The sequence below is a fragment of the Anoplopoma fimbria genome, chromosome 3 (assembly GCF_027596085.1).
Source record: "Anoplopoma fimbria isolate UVic2021 breed Golden Eagle Sablefish chromosome 3, Afim_UVic_2022, whole genome shotgun sequence".
Classification (NCBI taxonomy): domain Eukaryota; kingdom Metazoa; phylum Chordata; class Actinopteri; order Perciformes; family Anoplopomatidae; genus Anoplopoma; species Anoplopoma fimbria.
The window spans coordinates 5,811,814-5,826,221 of NC_072451.1; the positions used below are offsets into that span (position 1 = coordinate 5,811,814).

The window sequence follows — 14,408 nt, forward strand, 5'->3', positions numbered from 1 at the left end:
TATTAAACCGCAGCTGAAAATAATCCCCAACAGAACCAATTATTCTTATTTGACTAAAGTTTGCAATGAAAGTATTGGCCTAATCTATAGTGGTGACCAGTTTAAAAGATGAACATCTTGATCAGGAACTGGTGGGTTTGGGGATGAAAATAATTGTAGAAATTGAAGCTCTGTGTCAAACAGAGTTAATGACCCTTCAAGTTCTGTTCAGCAAGATGATCTTCACAAGGGAACACAATGATTTTTGAAGCATGAAGAAATAAGCTAACGATGGGCTATAAACGAGTTAGACCACACATTGATGTGAGTAATCACAATGAGGCTATAAAGGCGGACTACTCAGTACAATGACACTTTGTAGTCTGATTTAGCCACTTTTTAAAGACATGTAAAAGCTTCAAACTCACAAGATTGGTATTTACTGGTGTGTTTTATAGCGTAGAACGAACCAATAACATTTCTTAAGCTTGTGTTAATTACAGACCTTACTTCAGGCATCTAACCAAAACCCCATTAAAATAAAAAGTAACTTCAAGACGAGATAACTGGAAGTGCAAAAACCGCTGAGTCATTTCAGGGTTTTAGGTCTGACTCCTGCAGCACTCTGTGCCCCAGTTAAAGCTAGTTTTGGTCTTTTCATGGGATTTGTTGACCGTAGCAAAAATGGGTAAAATCCCCTTCATGTATAGGTCACAGCAATTTATTTTATGCAAAACATGAATAAGCAGACTACCTCTGAGAACAAGAAAAATTTTCACATTTATTTGATATCAAACAGGAGTTGAATTAAATATCAGCTGATGATGGACTCTTACAAAAGAAATAAAATTAACCTAATCAGTGCTGCAACAACTTTTCACACTTTCCTGCCATGTTCTTTTTTCCTTTTTTTTTATTCTGAATAGTTCAGTTAATAAATTAATTAGTGTCAAAGGATGAAATATGTCCGCAAAAATTGCAATATCGCATTGGCGTGAACATAAGTCTTTAAACTTGACAATTCCTTCAAGTAAAATAAATTACACAATTTTCCAAATTCACTCCAAATCTGTGCATGGCCCGGTGTTAACAAATATACTACTGGCAAAAGAATCATCATTCATGAAAGCAAAAGCACTTCACAAGCAGAGACGTGAGCATGATTTCATATGGATCTCTCGAAACTTCATTTTTTTTCATATTCAAACATAATACAACGAGTCAAGTGTGAGAGGAAGAAGCACATTTCCACGATTTTGATTAACCTTGTCTGAAGAATCGTATTAACATCGACAGGGCATAACTACTGAATGGTTGCCGTTTCTCTTTTCTTTTTTTTCTTCTTTGTTTTTTTTTGTTGTTGAATTTTTACACTAGTGGTACAGCAAAATATATTTTCTTTAGCTGTTACTTTGACAACAGTTAAATGTGCAATAGAGAAAATATAAGGCCTGAGTCTGAATTAGTGGTTTCTTAACTTTACAGTCCTGACTGTGCAGTGGAGCCACACTAGTTCTACTTCTGGACTTCATGACTAAAAAGACCCTGGTTCTGCAAAGTCCCCCCTCGAATATGTCCGGAGTTTCAAAGTTCTTTGCTTGGAGTATTTTTTTTTTTCATCCCTCATTCTTCGACAGAACAGTACAACAGAAAAGCCAGACTCATCTCTGACGCGGCGGCCTGTGTGTTATTCTCTGCACCTCTCTGGTCCAACAGCAGAGCTTTCACAGTCCACATTTGTCTGGCCTCGGATGGACGTGTTTTGTGTGTTAATGGGATCTGTGTGCAAAAAAAAAAGTAATTTCTTCATTCCTTTTCCCACCCGACAACATTTCACTTCCTGTCCTAACAGGAAGGGCATGTGGAGTGCGGAGCCAGACTTTTGCCGGCTCTCTTGACATCAACCGAAAAGCAGCCATCTGTTGAAACCTGTGCAAACAGAGAGGGGCCGGCTCAGAGGCTGGTGATGAGCTGCATTTGTCCGTCGCTCGGCGCCTCTCCTTCCTGTGCGCAGTCTTCGTTGTTGGGCGTGATGATGCAGCCGTCGCTGGTGCCTCGGTTTATGTGGTAGTAGGACAGGGGCTGTGGAGCGTCGCCCAGCTCCGGCATGCTTTTGTGATACGCGTCCTCGCTCTCGCTTCGTGGCGAGGAGGAGAGCTCCTCCTCCTCCTCGGGGGGGTATGGCGAAGCGGAGGGCGAGGGTGAGTCTCTCAAGTTGGGCATGCTTGTGTAAAGGGAGTCTCTGTTGTTGGTGGGCGACTGGGAGCCCATGTCCTCCACTGCAGTAACAGTCTCAGAGCCATGGCCGCCCTGCCCCTCCAGGCGCCGGGGGGCCTTCTGGGCGCTGTAGAGCAGGGAGTGAGTCCTCTGTGGCAGGAGGGGGGCCTCCAGCGCCTCCTTGTGGTGGGGGTGCAGGAGCAGCTCCAGGGTGGCGTGGCCTCCTCTTCCACCTCCCCTCTGGGGGGACGCAGCCTCGGCGTGATCCGCCACGATGGCGTCATCCTCGCTGCCGCTCCCACCCCCACCGCGGTCCACCGTCACTCTGGTCTGCGGAGGCAAGGCTCGGTCCTGCTCCCTCGGGTGCTCGCGGCCTTTGGGGGCCACGCGGGGCCGTAGGTTGTTGTGGACGATCTCAGATATGATCATCTTCTCAAAGGCGACATCATCCAGGTGGAGGCCCCCCAGGTCACCCGGGGCTCTGACGCCCACGCTCTCATAGTCGTCGTCTCGCAGGGAGTAGCTGTTGTTGAAATTGCCGTTGAGGGGGAGGGTGTCCATGGCACTGATGTCCCTGCTGTTGCTCAGAGAGTGCTGTCCTGCAAGGAAAGGCGGAAAGAGCGCGTGAGATTTTTTTTATTTTTCGGGCCTTTTGTGTAGAACAACACAGTGTCCACTACACCATCCACATACAACTTGATACTGCTCAGGACACTGCACTCTTGTGCTCTTTGATCTCTGGGTTAATTTAAATTTTATGCAAATGTATAAAAGTTTTTAAAATTCAAAGGAGAACCCAATCAGCTCCCCACCATGTCCACCCTCATTATGGCTGAATATCATTAAAGCCAATCTAAGAGATTATCCTGAACAATATTTGGAGAAATGAGAACAAAGGATGACTTCAAAACTTCAAAAGAAAAAAACATAGCACAGCAACACGCTACGAAGAAGCGGATGACCAGGTAACAACACAGCAGCATACAAAAAGCAACAGGATAGGATGAGAGCAAAATAAATAAATTATAACAAGCTGATGAGGAAGTGCTGTGACATAAACAATGAATAAAACATTCCACCTGTTAAAAAAGAAGGCAAGACAAAAGAGTAATGTCGAACACAGATGGCCGGCCTCTTCTCTGCACCGGGGCCCCACAAGCACAGCAACAACCCCCACACACCACGACACACAGGCACGGTGCAATGACTCACTTTGCCAACACTCACATCAAGTGTGTCTGCTCAGGCTATCTGGCCTAAGAACAGCTGATGTGCAAAAAAAGTAAAAAACAGATGCTTTTTTTCAATTGCAGCAGAAACAACAAAATCACTGAAATAAGACCAAAGTGGAAAGCTTCAACATCCAGCCTGGATTCAGTCAATCCCACTCGTTGTGTCCTTGCTATTAACTGTCATTTTAGCCCCAAGTGATGCATTGCTCAAATTGTTGTAGGTGGATGGAGAATGACAGGGAAATTACGTGTTTAACAGTTTGAGAGAGCTAAAGGACAAATCAAGGACAACTGAATCCTGGACTCAGCAGGTGAAAGGGTTCAGCAGCAAGCACAGTGTTTTTTCTGTCTTCAGTAAAAGGAGAAACATTCCCAAATAGTTCTTTCTGAATTGCTTTTTTTTTTCTTTACTTTTTTGAAAATGTGAACAACACACACACACCAACACACACACACACGCACCCACACACACAGTGGAGTACTCTAATTTTGTGCAGCCTGGTGACTAAGTTTGAGGAGCAGGATGACAGTGAAGTGGGGCCTGATTTTTTTGATATGTGGATTTTTCTTTTTTATTGGGTACACTGTGAGCCTGTAAGTGAAAGGCTGACATTTTACAGAGTGAGGGGGAGGTCATCACAGGAGAAAAGAAAAAAAAACAAAAAACACATGGGGAATCTGTAGTCTAAGGTTTCAAATGAATGTGTCAGAAAAAAAAAAGCATGGTAGCAACAGAAGAAGAAACCTCTAAAAAACATCAAAGACATTCCTAAAAAAAAGAGTGAAAAGAGCACAGAGAGCAAAAATGGCAAATAAAGGGGGGAGGTGGAAGATTATTAGACACCTCTCTGAATAGACCCTACTTCCAAATTTGCATTTGTTTCTGCACAAGCAGTGATTTTATGCAGCCAGGTACTGTCTACCGGGAGAAAAGGGGGGAAATGATGTGAACAGAATTCTAGTGGACACGGCGACAGCTGCACTCTGGGAACCGTTCCAGCAGAGATTCATCCAAGATGTTCTCCTCACCGGTTTTTTACTGCATCGGTTGAACATCTGCAGAGTGTTACTTAGTATTAATACACTTATAATAGAGGACATGCTCATCCTTTTTCCAGGAGCTAAATGTAATGACTATAGCAGGCACACATTTTTTAAAAAGCTTATGTTAAACTTGACAGTCTCTCGGCGCGTATTTCATACTTGGTTGGTGATCTTCACACCAGGTTTTGACATTTGTGTGTCATGCTGCTGCCTTGCATCCTCAAAACTACTTTCCATATGTTAAACCTTTTTTTTTTTCCCCGGGGTTTGTCACTGCTTCCTGTTGCTCCTGTGTACGAAACACGGCTAAGTGCAGCGGTTTGCCTCAGGGAAGGGGAGAGGAGAGGGGGGTGATGTTTCTAAAAGGAGGTTTTTTATTAACGCTGACATTGAAAATTACGTGCTCACTAATATCACCACTTTTTTTATCTGTTTTCTGGTGCTCCAATGTGAACATGTAATTACTACAAGCATTAAGCAGGTAAACATTTTAAGGCAATAAAGCACAAGCTGTCTGAACACGCACTGACTTCTGCATCCGAGCTGCTCCCCTGCTGCTGAGCTCACAGGCAGAAAAATAAAATAAAATAAATAAGTCTTTGATTTTCTTTGCAGACATTGTTTGGTCCCAACCCTGCTTCATTATCGGCGAGTGTGAAGTGCTCTCATTGTGCTGTAAGCGAGCTCGCAGCACAGAACACGACTGCGATGACTGCGGCAGGTCAAAGCTATACATTCCTGCATATCCTCTCCTCACACACTTTCACCATGCTGCCATTTTTGTATATTCTCTTTTATCATCAAATGCCTGGGAATATCTGAGGGCTATGATTCTGCCCGCATTGCGTCATGAGCTTCTGTTTTTTTTTTTTCTTCTTCTTCTTTGATTGGGTTTCTTTTTGCTCTGCCACTGAAGAACTAGGTCACCATAAACACTGACATGATTTGAATCGATCTAATTGCAACTAAACTAAAGACAATCTGAACATGTTGTCGAGATTTCACCCGTGAATAAAGTGTATAAGCATTAAATGATCCAGAGCAACGAGTGAGGCTCGTATTCAACGGAGAGGAATTCCCACGTGACCGCTCAGTAGAAGAGATAAGATAGCATTGACGTGAGTTTATCTCCTTCTGCGCTCACAAAGGACAAACTCGCTTAGATAAGATCTACTGGAAATAGAGTGAAGGTGGGGATGAAGAAGAACAAATGGTAATCTACAGTAATTACGCTCAACATTTTTGATGCGTGTTGTGTCAGAGCCAGGATCTGAAGAATGTTCATGTTTTAAATAAATCTAACACACTTAAAGGAGAGAGTTAAATGAGACGATTAATACCGCTCTCATTTCTGTTTCTTTACTATGAAGCGACAGCTAGCCGCCTTTTAGCTTAGCACAAAGACTGGAAACAGGTAGAAACACCTAGCGTGGCCACTACGACACTCATTAAATGTAGTTTGTTCAATCCCTACAAAAGAATGTAACTGTAAAAACGATAATTTGATATTTTACAGGGGATTATGTGCTTGGCCTGCTTTTCTGTGAGTCTCCGTTGGTTTCCTAGCAACTACTCAAAGCCAAGAAATAGTCCTTCGTGAACTGGCAAATTCTCATTTTAATATGCATTAAATAAACAAGACTTAATTTGTCAATTAGTCAGCTTTTTTTTTAGATGTAGGTAGGCAGATTTTGTGACCTTTGGACACAGCCAGGCTAGCTGTTTCCCCTTGTTTCCAGTCTTTATGCTAAGCTAGGCTAACTGTTGGATGGCTGTAGCCTTGAATTTATCAGACTGACAGGAGAATGGTATCAATCGTTTCATCTTACTCAGCCCCAGAAAGTGAATAAGTGTATTTTTCAAGCTGTCAAAGTTTTACCTTAAAACTAAAAAACTAAAAAACACACAAACACACACACTCACACACACACAAATCAATGTAAGAATAAAAGCGGAGGGTGGATGTGCACCTGGGGAGTGAAAGGCTGGTGGAGAGGGGGTGTTGCACACCACCGTTTCTGCCAGCAGGTTGTTATAAGGGTTAGTGTCGTGGGTTCGGAGGAGAGGGTTAGTTAGGAGGTAGTTGCCAGTCATCCCTGAAATAACAGGAAAAGATAGAGAGAGAGAGAGAGAGAGAGAGAGAGAACGGGGAAAAAACAGTTGAGGAAAACAGAGCTGGAGATACTGTACTTCATGGTCTGTGGTGGTGCGCTGGGTAGCTGTCGACATAAACAAACACCAACATCCGCCGTCCAAAATCTGACACCGCAAAAGATTTATGACCTACGATCCGTCTGCCTTCTGTTATGGACACAAAGCCGCCATAGAAACGCTGGTCGAAGCGAGACTTTATCCAAACAGTCAGCTGATGTGACTGACAAACAACATTATCGTGACAAGTGTTGACCAAAGCGTAGCAACACAATCAACTCCAGTGTTTACGTGGAACAGCTTCATCTAAACAAACTCATCCAGTCGAGACACTAGACAAAACATGTCTAAGTGGCCTGCCATGAATAATACAGCATCCCTATCATCCCGAGCATGCCTGTGTAAATCCTCAACAATTTAAAAACAATCCTCAGTCATTTGGACGGATCGCTGAGAAACTTTGCGCTGGCATGTGCGTTTTAAATAAATAAAGAAATCAAACTTATTCATAACTGCAGCCAAATCCACGCTGGCACAGTCTGCAGCCGGGATGACTCCCAAAAACCTGCTCTGACCTCGGCCTGACTTTGCTCGTCTCCTCCAGCTCCACCTTCATCCTGACAGTCACACAGATGAGTTAAAGAGTCGCTGCGATCTGAACTCAATACCTCATCAGTAACATTTTTTTTTTTTGCCACACTTAATATCACACATCGTTCTGTCTGCTGCTCCTCGCCTTTTTTAAGATGCACCTGAGTGAAGGAGTGCAGGAAAAATGCTGTGAACTTTGGTACACAGGCAGCATTTAAAACAATTTTTTTCCCCTTGCTTAAAATAAAGAAAAATGCAACACTAAATCCGGTCTCATCTTGCTCTTTCCCGAGCCACCACAGATCCATGTAAGCTGCATTCATTGAAGTGTTTTTATTATGAATTCAGAGCTTCATCTCTCTTCTGGTGGCGGCAGAAGAAACGGTTGCTCACCCTGGTTGAGTGTGGAGGTGCTGTTTATGTCTCCTGAGATGAAGGAGGACTCCGACTGCTTCCTCACAGTGTCGTTCCACATCCGCCTTATGCGGCTCTGTGTGGAGAGAAAAGCAGCCATTGATCAGGACTCAACATGGTGCCGCTGTTATTCAAGGCTTCTTCTGGCCCCGCGGATCGAGGAGCTACGTGGGTTCCGTGAAGCTACACTTGTATATGAGACTTAACTAACCCCCCTGCTGATGATATGGTCATGCTACGGTGAAACAAAGCCTTTGCACCCGCTATTGATCCAACCGAAACAAAAAATGGATAGTCCACGAATCGCACAGCCTGTAAGTTGAAGGATCGGCCCACAGCAGCTCTTTTTTTTTCAGGTTAGTTGGAGCAGAAGCTTTGTAGAAAATTCCCCAAATTGCTCTTAAGATAGATCTCTTAAAGTCTCAATAGAGATTAGAGACCTGTGTGTCCAATTGAACATTATATTTTTCATAATTCTCTCGGTGTCTTTCTTTTCAAATAGGGTCATGGTAACAGGTATAATGTGACCATTTAAAAAGAGGAAATTAAATACATTAATGCTGTCTGTCTGCTGGCTACACTTTACTGTATTGTAAAGCCAATCATTCCCATCTTTTGATATGTGACCGTGGCAGTCTAACAAAGCCTAACATTACAGAGTGAACCCTGAAATGTGACATAAAGTACAGTATTGACATTTCTTTTGAAAGGTGTATTTGTATGAAAGCATCAAGAATCTCTGCTTTAGAGTCTTTAGAGGACTAAAGGATAAGGATGATAGCCTGTATGTTTCTTATTGTCCACAAATCCAAAGACCAGAACCATCAATACTGTCCAACTTCCCCCAGACTCTCTGTGGCTCTCAGCCAAAAAGCCATTTGTTTTTGAGGACATAAATCTTTAAAGACGGGTTACCAGTATATACTCTCATTTTTTTAGAAAGGCTCTAAGCACTGTAGTTTTTAACAAACACTGTGCAATTGGTGCTCCAGTGAGTATTTACACCACCTATTTTATGTGTGGGATCAATTCAAAATAAACTGAAGTGCCTATGTTCGTCATAATGAAGGGATAATAATGGAGCTGTTTTGCACAGAGGGAGAAGCTGCAGTTTATCAGGTTTTGTCTACAAAAACAAATACTTGTTTGTAGGATCAGTTCATTTTTTTTTATTTCTGGTCTTTTTCATTCTTTACAATTAAAAACTAAACAATATCACCAGACCTACTGTTCAAAAGAGTAAAAAAATGAAAATAAAAATAAACCAAAACAGTCCATAAAAAAAATAAAAACTGATTCCACTAACATATATTAACTGGAATACATTTAAAGAAACCTTTTCACATGTTCCTAAACCCCAACATATCTGATCCCCGGTGTCACACACGTACCTGTGTTGCAGACGAGTAGCGGGCCGTGGACCGAGATGTGGCTGTCTTGGCGGCGCTGTGCGGTCCCTCAGACGGCAGAGCCCCGCAGCACTGGGACTGACGGAAACATTTGCTGTACTCTTTGCGCACCTGATGAGGAACAAAAGATCAGGACAAACTGAGCACTCAAGACAGCGACAGAAACCCCCCCCCATGGGAGATGCAAATCCCTAATCTTTATCAAATGCCATCCGGCTGACAGCTGTTTAAATGCCGACACTGTAGGACAGGGATAAAAAGGGATAAAAACAAACTCTGTGAAATGCACTATGATGCAAGTGTTGCAAAGTAAGAATGTATCCAGAGTTACAGTGCAATTATTAGATGGATTTAGAAAGAAATAGTAGGTGCCATATTTGAAATTTATGACAGTAAGGTGGGAACTAATGATGTTTTCATTATCAGTTAAAAACAGATTATTTTCTTAATTGTAATTGATCGATTAAGAAAATAATCTGTACTTAACTGATAATGAAAATTGTTTAAAAGTTTCCTGAGCTGAAATTGATGTGATTTCTTCAAATGTCATGTTTTGTCAGACCAAAATGTCTGAAACCCCCAAACCTGAATTTACTATAAGACAAGGAAAAGCAAAAAAATGACTTCAATGATTAATTGATTATGAGAATAGTTACTGAATATATTTCTGTCAATTTATTTTTAATTTTTAATTGACTCTATTATACTGTATTTTAATCAGTCAATTATTTGGATTAAGTCAATATTTGTTTAGTCAATAAAATTTAAGAATTTCTGAAGTGATGTATTTTTCATCCAAAAACCAAAGAATATTGCATTTGCAGATAAATAAAAGAAAAAAACAGCAATTCCTCACTTTTTATAAGCTGGAAGAACATTTCTTTGTTTGCATTTTTGGTTTTATAAATAACTAAATATATTATAAATAATATGATTATTTCTTCATTTGAAATCTGTTGTTCGATTAATCAATTACACAACTAATAATTCCAGATGAGCGCCGGAGGAATAATTCACACCTTTTTCTGGAGGAGGCAGTGGAAGATGAAGATGAACATCCCTTGCAGGGTGTTGAAGATGGTGAAGAGGTAAGCCATCACAATGGACGATTCATTGAGGAAGAACAAGCCAAAGGTCCACGTGAGCCCCATCAGACAAAGTAGGACGAACGCTCCCATCACCCACGACCTGCAAAAGAAAAAGAAGAGCGATATTAACGAGTGAAACGGCAAAGTTATAGTAGGTTTCCTCTTTGCTCTATTCCACATTTCTCTGCTCCTGGACAGCAGCTTCTTAAAAAACAAAGAAGCAGAAGCAATTTAGCTTTTTTGCGCAAGCGGCATCATGGTGTATGAACGCTGATACAAAGATTTGGGATGAATGTGCATTCGGTATTTGACACCGAGTCGAAAAACATTTCCCTGGTCTTCTTTGGAGTTGTTGGCTTGAAAAGCATGCAAACGCAGCAAGTTTTTTCCTCGGCGACTTCCAGGAAAGCCTCAAGGAAATAAGATAACTTCACAGTCAATGAGGATGGCTATTTGTTATTGATACACGAGAGAGAAACGAGAGCCACATTTAGAGAGACGCGGTGAGGAGGGAGGAGAGAGGAGAGAGGAGACAACATGTCACTGAGAGACGAGACACAGAGAAAATATACTGATGGCTGATTAGATTTGTTGTCCAGTTTTTGTTGCTTTTTAAACAAAACCTTTATTTTTGTCTAAATAATCAAACAAACTGTGACCAATTATTTAACTTTTGTTTTTACGAGTTACCACATTTGACACAGAAGCTAATTACACAGCTGATTTGAGAGAGACCCTAATTAATGACAGTTAATTAGTTTTGACTTCTTAACATGATGGTGTTGAAATTCAGCATCCACAAATGTGGACTTTCTGTGTTCTGAAAACAAACCTGGAAAACCCGATTCAGTGCCTTTTTTTTTGGTTTGTTCTGGACCAAAATCAGAGCGGCTGGCAAAAAAAAAATGCGCCCTCATAACATATGTTGGCCTGCCCTCAAACGCATTGTTGAACAAGAACCCAGGCACAGAAATGGACCGGGACCTATCTTTTTTATCGAGTAAATGCAGCAGCGGAAACTTGGGGGAGGGGGCTTTTTTTTACCCCATTTTCACCATCATTAAATCGATAAGGCATGTGGTGGAGTACGTCTTCTTAAGGAAGCCTGTAAATTATGCCAGCATATAGGAGCAAAGAGATACCCAGAGGTCAGAAATGCAGTTATGAAGAAATAAAAAAAGGCAATATAACCCTGCGTAGTGCAAATAGTGAAATCATAAAATGAACTCAAAAGGCAGCGTCTATACGGGACGAAATAAAATGTGGAAGAGAAAAATATTGGTTCAGTCGGGTTTTAAGAGAAGAGGAAATCAAATAAACGTGTTGGTCAAATGTGGCTTTAGAAATTCCGGGAGGGAAGCAAAAGCAGTAATGGTGCATATTACCTCACACACACACACACACACACACACACACACACACACACACACACACACACACACACACACACACACACACACACACACACACACACACACACACACACACACACACACACACACACACACGGTCTCAGAGCAAGCAAACCACAGAGCGGCCATCTAATCTGCCACAGTGTCACCCCTCACCTGATACCCCCCAGCCTGGACGAGTCCGGTTTCATGGAGGTGGAGTGCTTCACCATCTTGAACATCGTCACCACCAGGAAGATGACATTGACCTGTCAAAACAGACGAGCATCAGGGTTAACAGACTGCACTTAGAAAGGCATCCGATTCCTGCTGCTGACGGCAGGCGGACGAAGTACTCAGATCCTTTACCAAAGTAAAAGTACTTTGATCACACTGAATAAATACCCCATTACAAGAAAACAGTCGGAAAAGAATGTAATTAGAAAAAATGTATTTAAAGTATTGAAAGAAATAAAATTGAAATACTCAATGTAGAAACATGTCTTGTGTGACTGCCATAATATTACACATTATATCATAATATTATGAGAGTATTTTTCTGTTGGTTGAGGTGGATGACATTTTAAAATATTTGTATTTTGGGCTGCAACTCTTGATAACTTTCATTATGGATTATTTTCTCAATTAATCAATTAATCGTTTGTTTTGTAAAAATTCAGAAACTAGTCAGAATCCCAATTCCTTAATGTTTCTTTTGTCCAGTTAAAACCTCAAAAATATATATTTTACAAGATTAAATATTATTTTCTTAATTGATTATTAAAATAATTGAAAGGAGAAACAGCAAATATTCACATTATCTGATTCAGAAACCATGAAAAATGACTATAACATAATAGTTTTCATTTGATTTTCTGTCAAGCATTGATTAATCAACTAATCGTTTTGGCTCTGCTGGTATATCATATTGTTCAATCACTTACAAATAATCCTCTATAATCTCTTCATGTTTAAATAACCATAGTGGAGTAGAAAATGTACAATATTTCCCCATGACATGTAGTGGAGTAGAAGTATAAAGTGGTATGAAAAATAAATATTTAAGTACCTCAAATCTGCACTAAAGTACAGCACATGTGTAAATGTATTTGTTTGTATTCCACCAGTGGTTTCTACCCCCTGTAGTTATGTTTCCCACTGACTTAAAGTATTGGTCAATCTACAGTAAAGTGGTTTTGGCTCTATAGTTAGCATCAACACCAGCATACCTATACTGGGAGGAATATCATAACTGAATGCTTCAGTGCAGATCATAAAGTAAACCGACATCCAAATAGAAAAAACAGCAGCGAGAGGTTAACTCCTTTGCTCTACTTCACACAGCTCTGGCCTTCCACATAAGCTGCGTAGAAAGTGCCTTGTCTTGTTTGACATTATAGTCAATACCAAAGAACAAATCCTCATCAAATACAAGAATGTGTATCTGATGGAGTCCAAACAGACCTGATGTACCGCGAACAAAAGCTCCAGGATAATAGAGAAAAGACAAAAAAAAAGAAAATGGAGCTCAATGCCATATTTTAGAAGGAATTTTTACTGAAGCCAGGAAAAACATTCAAGTGAATCAACCAATACGTCCAGAGAGGTTTCCATGCTCTCAGGATGACTCTCTAAGTACCAGAGGGCCCGACGCCACCGAGGGGAAAGGGAGGAGGTGTGCTTGGATTTGGCCCAATTCCATATCAAACCTTTGAAATGCACTTCTGTAAATATTCAAATGAAAAGCTACTTTATGTTCGGGGTTTTTACGTTATTAAAAACTTCTATCCGAGTGTGCATTTTGAAAAACAAAAGTACACGCTGGCATGACAACAAAGCCAAATGATCTACAGTTTATCAAATACTTAATTTTAAATTCTTCATTCATAAATAACCCCCCTAAAAATCTGCATTAATACAACATATGGACGCATCCTGAAACGGGGCAACAGTAAAAAAGGGTCTTAAAATAGAAACAAAGAGTGCGAGTGGAAAGCAGATGGAAACCAACAACAGCAGGGGGAAAAGATGGAAGAAAAAAGGAGTGGCTAAGAAGACAGAAAGAGGCTTTTAGATCACAGCTTAGAGTAACGCCGAGTTTTGTTTCGCAGCCACTGGGGCCGCTTTACGTCCGCATGAGTCCAGAGGCTGGAGATGCATTTAACACAGCCACGAGTGATGACACAGATCCGATGAGACGGACGGACGGACAGACGGACAAGCAGGGAGGCACTCTGCAGAAAGCTGAGGCAAACTACATATGGACCCCCCCCCCATCATGCCCAGTCTCCAAGGGGCCGTCCTCTACAATATTCAGGTCTCTTACTTCTCTGGCAAAAAAACAGCGCAAAAAAAAACCTCCCCACGCAGCATTTCTCCCAGTTTATTTGAGTGTATTTACAGCCTATGGACAGATTTACATGTGTGCTACCATAGGAGCCTGTATAGATATGTGGAGTGTGTTTGTTCAGGGGATGCGTGCATGCAATCCCGCCTGCATGCATTTGCGTGTGTGTGTGTGTGTGTGTGTGTGTGTGTGTGTGTGTGTGTGTGTGTGTGTGTGTGTGTCTGTTATGCGTGCATCAAGAACACCCAGTCCACCACATAAAATATTAAAGGGTGAAGATGGAGATGTCCGTGTGCTGGGATTGGCTGGGGACGTGTCATGATCCTCAGCAGGGCTACGAGCTGTGATAATGGTTGTCTGGCCCACCCACTCATTACTTCCATGTTCAATCCCCCCCCACCACCACCACCATCACCCTTGTTTTCCCACTGAGCAAATGACCTTCATGCCTGAGACGATTCCTCGTCTTGATTGCGGGAGGGGAGTATTCTCTAGATGTACAGCTAGGACCAAACAGCTTTGAGTTGTTGCTGCGCACCGATTCT

General features: G+C 41.6%; 1 protein-coding gene across 2 annotated transcripts in view; it reads right to left on the minus strand.

Moving 5' to 3' along the window:
• Nucleotides 1-743: 743 nt before the first annotated feature.
• LOC129111524 (adhesion G protein-coupled receptor L2-like) overlaps nt 744-14,408 on the minus strand; it is a 64,112-nt gene continuing 50,447 nt past the window's right edge. The window contains exons 15-19 of one of the 2 annotated variants that reach the window (XM_054623505.1): nt 11,694-11,785; nt 10,057-10,225; nt 9,020-9,148; nt 7,608-7,704; nt 744-2,795 (exon numbers count right to left, since the gene is read on the minus strand). In XM_054623505.1, coding sequence (XP_054479480.1) covers nt 1,933-2,795; nt 7,608-7,704; nt 9,020-9,148; nt 10,057-10,225; nt 11,694-11,785 — 1,350 coding nt within the window. In that variant the 3' untranslated portion in view covers nt 744-1,932. The remainder of the gene's footprint in view (nt 2,796-7,607; nt 7,705-9,019; nt 9,149-10,056; nt 10,226-11,693; nt 11,786-14,408) is intronic. The other variant, XM_054623513.1, reaches the window with a different exon arrangement.